This window comes from Panicum virgatum, chromosome 6K (assembly GCF_016808335.1).
Source record: "Panicum virgatum strain AP13 chromosome 6K, P.virgatum_v5, whole genome shotgun sequence".
In the NCBI taxonomy this organism is placed as follows: Eukaryota; Viridiplantae; Streptophyta; class Magnoliopsida; order Poales; family Poaceae; genus Panicum; species Panicum virgatum.
In genome coordinates this window covers 21,096,813-21,103,734 of record NC_053141.1, presented here as the reverse complement: position 1 = coordinate 21,103,734, position 6,922 = coordinate 21,096,813, and the positions used below count along the sequence as shown (strand labels likewise).

The following is a 6,922-nucleotide window of genomic DNA, read 5'->3' as shown; positions in this document are numbered from 1 at the left end:
ACCCGCCAATAGAAAGAAAAAACTAAAAATGCAAAAATAAAAAAAATCGAGGCACTTCTCGTCCTCGGCGAGGTCGCCGGTCGCGAAGATGAAACAAATGACGCGAGACGGAGGCACTCCTCAGCGAGGTCGATCGCCAGGGTGTTCGAGCCCTCCAGCATCTTCTATTCTTCCCCTTTCTTTCATTCCTTCCCCAAACCAATTAGCAAATCTGAAGGGTAGGGGCATCGACAGAGCTCGGAAGAGCGCACTTCCTGCTCGTTGTCGCTGGCCTTGAGACTGAGAGCAGGATCCAGCTAAACAGTCGAATGCTCATTTGTTGTCGACTCAGGATCCAGCTAAACAGTCAAATGCAAAAGACGAAACAAACGAGCATTCCACCGTCATCCTTCTTGTCGTTGTCGGCGCCGCGCTCAAGCAGGATCCTAAGCATCCTGAGTCCTGACGTTCCCAAGGAGTTCCACGTGGTGGACCGTGCTGACGCCGTCGTCGCAACACGCACCACCGCGTCCCCACCGCAGCGTGCGATGTCGTATGCCAGACCGCGCGGTTGTAGAGCACCCTGTCGCCGGAGGCTAGGTCTCCGCGCCGCGTCTACCAACAGCTGCGCGGCCGCATGGTGCCGGGTTGGCTTGTGCATCAATGTCTTCCTATTTCTGCTTGTGGGCTGCAGCGTTAGCACAGTTAGCACAGTTCGTCGAGATTAACCGTGGAAACCATGAATCCGCTGTTTCCAAACCGCCGACGCAAGGGCTCCTACGGCTTGGGCTGGATTACCCAGAAACCGGTTAAACCGAACCATGAACAGGGTGACTTTAAGTCTATTGCTAGGTTAACATTAGTTTTTGTGATGGTAAACTTTGCATTACTTCATACACCCATATTTAGACAAGTCTTCAATGGCCTCAACCCATGATCCCAAGGCTATATGGACAGTAAATCATTGGAGAAAAATTCTTAATAAATTATTATACTATACAAGATGTTAGAAACTTTACAACCACAATAAAAATGAATTACCTGAAGGAAGGGATCCCTGTTCCTCATCTTAAACTGAGCTCACAGTTTGGTCTAGTTGATGGCATGTACAAATGCACACCATTTTTTCCAAAAAAATGCACAAAGAGCATACTCCCTACAGTCACAAAGTAAAGTTCTGGGTTGCATGCAGTCACTATGTTTAAACTTTGATCATCTACCCAATTAAACATTTGAAACTTATATAGCTATATTTGTCTTGAAAAGTAGTTTAATTTTATGACGACTTTGTTATACACAGCAAATGTTTTATGCACTAGAATTTATGGTCAAATTGACGTATCAGTGACACATTAATGACACTCTTTCGTGATTACAGAGAGCATATCGAAGAAAGTATAGTTTCTGGTTAAGAACGTAATATTAAGAGGAAAAAATGCATCATTTTTGCTAAGGGTTTTTACATACACCCAGTTCCCGATTTTGTCACAACTAACATTCAGTTTGTAACTGTGGTATATATGGAGTTCCAACCTTTTCACAACTAACTTTCAGTTTGTAAGTGTGGTATATATTCCAGTTCCAACCTTTTCTTTAGATCATCGCCAACTATTTCACAACATTTCCATGTGACATACTAAACCTGACATGGACATATTGTTGGTTAAGCATCTTGGATAAAAAAAAAAGAAACACAAAAATGCTGCAATCAGCACTGCACAAGCCAGAACCAAATAGATCTCTTCAACATCGATGTGCCACACACTAAACCCAATTCTCAACATTTTATGTTCTTACTACGACATTGTACTGATATGCAACTCTACAATTCACCCACCAGAAAGACCAACTATAAGCTGCGATCCTACCATGCTGAAGATGGTCAGACAACATGGCCTACAAGAATATCAACATTGGATGGTCAATATAAGAGTATAGAAGGTAGAAAGAATTATGGTTTTGGATAGATTTAATTATTTCTTCTTGATGCATAATGAATGAATAACTGGATACATCTTCTCCCTTTATAGGGATTGCTTGACTTTACCTCTAAGAAACACATCTAACTCCACTTATCTTCATATTGAATCTCTATAAAGAAGTAAAATCAACAAACAAGGAAACTATTTTATCCCTAGCTGTCAACTGAAACTACTTTGGCAGGGCAAAAGGGAAAAAATATCGGTTGCTACAGTAACACGTGAACAGTCACATCGCACTACAGTGCCAACCAGTGCTGCCCACACCAAGGCTCAGATTGGTTGAGGTTGGAGGATTAGATGTTGACAGGAGTAATTGCTACTTAACCCTGGTCCCTGCAGTGAAAGTTAACATCACAATAATTCTATTGGCTTATGCCACCTGAACTATCTCTTTGCTATGGCTTCTTCACAGTCAATCTTTAGTAATCTGTAGGTATTTCCTGCATGTATTTGAATAAGATTGGTGTTACTTAATTACCTATAGTAAGCAATTCGAACATAGTTACTCCATGATGGAACAATTAAAATATGTTGACGTCCTATCAAAACTTACAGTTATAGAAATCTTTAAGAAGATTTGCACTCCAGCAGAACTAAGATGCTCTCAGATATCAACAGAAGCAAATACCAGAAATCAGATGCTCGGTTTCAGTAGCAAACATGAACTGATGTTTCTGCAAGTCAGCTAAGAGCTGGCCTCTTTAATGCTACCATAACAAGTGGCCCATGCTGTACTCCAAGTTCATCAATTAAATATATTATAGATCGCCCAATCTCAAAACCTGATAATGTACACAATAAGTATATATTAGCTTTGTTTTTACTTCTCATCACCATGCTATTATGAAATTAAGCATCATAAATTTTCCTCAAACAATGGATTACGAAAAGACACATGCTAATGAGGCAACAGCAAGTTCAATTTTCTCCAAAGGCATATCAAGTTGAGACGATGCACATGAACAGGTAGTAAACCCAATATGCTATGCAAAGTTTGGAGATGAGAATGGCTGCACAAAAGGAAAATAGCAGAACAAGTTTGTGCCAGTCAAGAGAAAGGAGCTTTCATATAAGTATGGCAAACAAGTGCAACAGTCCTATAAATGCTGTTACTTTAATTAATACAGGTTGAATAGCTAATAAGAATCATGTTGGCTGTTTATACAGATGAGACTACAGACTACCAACGTAGTGCAGAGCTATCAAAATGGAATACAGTTGCTTTCTTAATAGTAGTCTTATATGGAACGAAGCAACTCCCTTACGTTTTGATCACCTGCACCTAGTATTTTTATTGAATTGTCATCTTTTCGTGGATCAACTGTACACTGGCCTCTCCTGTTGTTTTGATCCAACAATGTTGTCTTGTATAAATGGGTCCCAATAAGCAAACTAGCCTCTCTTGTTGTTTTGATCCAACAATGTTGTCCTGTATAAATGGGTCCCATAAGCAAACTAGATAAAAATACTGTTAAGACTGAATGCTTGTTTTACTTCTGCTACCCTTGTAAGGCACACAATAAATTATTTCAATATTTTCTCAAGCTAAACCAATAAAACAATTACTTACCAAGAAAAGATTTAGCCTGTTTAAGTTACACACTAGCATGAACAACAAACATGACATGATTATTCAGCTGAAAGATGGTTTGTCTTTCGTAAAACCAAAACTTATTAATTCAGGGTTAATCTAGACAAGAAACATATAAACAAACAACTAAGGTAAGAGTGTACATACCAAATAAACCTAAAGTGCATTCTGTGGCTGCCCTTGGATGACTCTCTAGTATGGTCGTTGGCGATGCATACTACCACTTTTAAACCTATTCAACCTTCTGCTTCTGTTGGACTGTGCTTGATGGAAAAGGTTGACAACCATGAGTAGCATGTTTGATGGATGCACAAGGCATACAACCAAAGGCAAGGTGGTAGTGCACATATTCTCCCAAGTTCCTCCGATTTAATGCTTGGACAACACCTTTCTCAAAAACCAGTCATGCCCAATGGAACCTCGGTTACACATCATTCAGAACTGGAAATGGCTTCTTTTTGGCACCAGGGTGTAGTTCTTCTGTTAACCAATGGATTGTATGAACAATAATCCTGTTTCAAAACTCTTAAGGGAAGTTCAGCAGGAATTTCTATTGCCTTATCCAATGAATCTGCCTCACAACACCCTGAAATTATTGTATTGTAGGAAACACTATCAGGAACAATGCCTGAGCTCACCATCTCATCAAAAAGCTTGGACGCTTCTTCACTGTTGCCAGATTTGCAATAGGCAAACATCAGAGTGGTATAAGTCAACTTATTTGGTGGTATATCCCTTGAACGCATCTCCTTAAAGTAGATAAGAGCTTCATCAATTTTTCCTATTTCGCATAAACCTTGAATCATAATTGTATAGCCAATTACTCCAAGCTCAATGTTCTTTACAATACATTGTGCAAAAATAGCCTTAGCCTTTTCAACAAGACCAGAATGACACATCCAATGCATAAGACTGGCATATGTTACAGCAGTTGGTTGTATGCCATTAGACTTCATAGTGCCAAGAACACCAATTGCATCAGAAATATTACCATTCTTACAGTAACCACCAATAAGAGCATTATATATTACTACATTCGGTTTTAACCCAACTTTCACCAATTCATTCAAATATTCCTTTGCCTTCAGAATATCTTTTGCTTTACAATAACCATCTATTATGGTGCCATACGTCACAATATCTGGCTTAAGGCCCTCACTTTTCATTTGATCCAACAGGTGAAGGGACTCTTCCATTTTACCCAAATTGCAATAAGCGCATAGGAAAGTATTAAATGTGAAAAGATCAGGCTTAAACCCTCTTTTGATCATGTTATCACGAAGTTGTATCGCTTCGTCGATTTTACTATCTTTGCAGAAACCTTGAATCATTATGTTATATGTGATGCAATCCAATTCAACCCCGTTTTCCGCCATGGCCCTTAGAACCTTAGTGGCTTCTTTCATGTTATTTCCTTCACAAAGCCCATGAATCAACGCATTGGATGTTGCAATATTGACACCTAAACCTTTTTCCAGCATTTTGAACCAAATTTTAGCCGCTTCCAAGTGTTTCCCTCTCTTGCAAAGCTCCTGGGTACATGATGTCATCAAAGCATCATTTGGTTTCATAAATCTGGCAACCATTTCTCTTATAAGCCTTAGCACCGAGTCCAGTCTTCCAGTTCTTCGAAGAAGACACGCGACCACAGTATTGAACAAGCCACAATGAACTGTCATCCCAGACAACAACATCTCGTCCAATATCTGCTCAGCACGCTCCATCTCCCCTTCCTTGCATAGAGCTTTCGCAATCAAGTTGAATGTCACCACTGTAGGCTTCATTCCCTTTGAGACCATTTCATCAAAAAGCCTAAGCGCCTCTGAGCAATGCCCTTTCCTACAATGCCAACCAATTAGCTCATTGTAAATAACCTCATTGGGAGTGATCCCAAAACCTTCCATCTCCTGTAACACTGCTCCAACCTCCCCAAACCGCTCACCCCTTGCAAGACCATTGATCAGGATGCCAAACGTGATCACGCTTGGCCTCACCCTACCTTCAACCATCCTCCCCTTCAACAGAAAGGCCTCCTCCACCCTCCCGCTCTTGCACAGTGCATCCATTAGCACATTGTAAGTCACCACAGTTGGCTGCAGCCCTGCTCGCCGCAACTCCGCAAGCATCACAAAAGCAGCATCAACCTCACCAGCATTGCAGAGTGCCTTTATCATCACCGTGTACGTGTACTCATCAGGGGCGACAGTCTTGCCATCCCGCATTTCGTCGAATACCTTTCTGGCAGCGTCAAGTTGACCAGCACAGCCCAAGGCTTCGACGAGGATAGTGCAGGTCTTGATGGAAGGCGAGGCTCCACGCGTGGAGAGCACGTGGAAGGCGTCGGTGGCACGGGACAGGGATCCGGGGGCGGGCGAGTTGAGGCAGGCGTGGACGAGGAGGTCCGAGCTGGCAGTGCAGGCGACGTCGGCCACAGCCGCCGCGGCCAAGGGGATAGGGTGGAAGCGGATGAGGCGTGACAGGAGGCGGCGCGCGGAGGGGAGCGCGGTGCGATCGGCGACGAGCGAGGGAAGGAGGAGAGCCGAGACGCGGGGGGTGAGTAGGTCCTCGCCTGTACGGGAGCCACATGCAGTGGAGTCGGAGAGGACATGTTGGACGAGGCGCAGGGCGAAGGCGCCGGGGAGCGGCGCCGGGAGGGACGAGAGGGCGGAGGCGAGGCCGCGGCTGCCGAGGCGGCGGAGCATAGCGGCGATCTCTCGCTTTGCATCGGGCGAGGGCGCCACAGCGAGCACGCCGGCGAGCTCGGCGGCATCTGCGGCGGCGTCGCCGTCGGATGAGAGGTGGCGGCGGCGGAGTTGGGGGGGAAGGCGCGATGGTGGTTTCATGGTGTGATGCGGACGGTGGGGGGCGCCGGCCTTGCGAAATTAAGGGGAGATCCAATGGAGGGTGATGATTACGCGCACGGGAAGACGGACGGAGCGGATTGGATCGGGAAGCGGGCGAGTGGTAGGCTGGGAAGAGAGCCGCGTCCGAGGAGGAGGCTCCTAACAGCAATTTTCAATAGTTTCCAATATTCTCTCCCTAAATATTATTATTTGCAAACTCCTCAAATTCATCTCCAACAGTTCCTTATTTTTACTAAAAAAATAGAAATTATGACCCCACAAGGATAATTCCACGGGAAACAGTGTGAGAGAGGGGTGATCCGGAGCTACAAAGGGGTGCGTATTTTTATGCACAAGGAAGGTCAATTTGCTAATTGTTGGGAGATAAGAAACTAGTATCGGAAATTATTGGAGAATGTTTTTTGCTTTTTTTCAACAAAAAATAAGGATGGAAAGAGAGATAGGAAACTGTTAGAGATGCTCTAAGGTCTTGGCCACTATTTGATGCAAAACAAGGTTGAGGTCTG

At 43.7% G+C, this 6,922-nt stretch overlaps 1 protein-coding gene across 5 annotated transcripts; it reads right to left on the bottom strand.

Annotated features, from left to right (window-relative positions):
- Positions 1-981: 981 nt before the first annotated feature.
- LOC120712043 (pentatricopeptide repeat-containing protein At4g19440, chloroplastic-like) lies at positions 982-6,408 on the bottom strand. 5 transcript variants are annotated; one of them, XM_039997735.1, is made up of 5 exons: positions 3,700-6,408; positions 3,227-3,390; positions 2,515-2,743; positions 1,817-1,875; positions 988-1,135 (listed from the first exon to the last, which is right to left on the bottom strand). In XM_039997735.1, the coding sequence occupies exon 1, from the start codon at positions 6,393-6,395 to the stop codon at positions 3,984-3,986; it is 2,412 nt and encodes an 803-aa protein (XP_039853669.1). In that variant the 5' UTR covers positions 6,396-6,408; the 3' UTR covers positions 988-1,135; positions 1,817-1,875; positions 2,515-2,743; positions 3,227-3,390; positions 3,700-3,983. The 5 variants fall into 5 exon arrangements, with proteins under 5 accessions (XP_039853670.1, XP_039853669.1, XP_039853668.1 ...); XM_039997736.1 differs by lacking the exon at positions 1,817-1,875 and having other exon boundaries at positions 982-1,135; XM_039997734.1 differs by lacking the exon at positions 988-1,135 and having other exon boundaries at positions 1,701-1,875.
- Positions 6,409-6,922: the final 514 nt, after the last annotated feature.

Coding starts and splice junctions, on each gene's coding strand:
- LOC120712043 (XM_039997736.1), bottom strand. CDS start 6,395: ATGAAACCACCATCGCGCCTTCCCCCCCAACTCCGCCGCCGCCACCTC.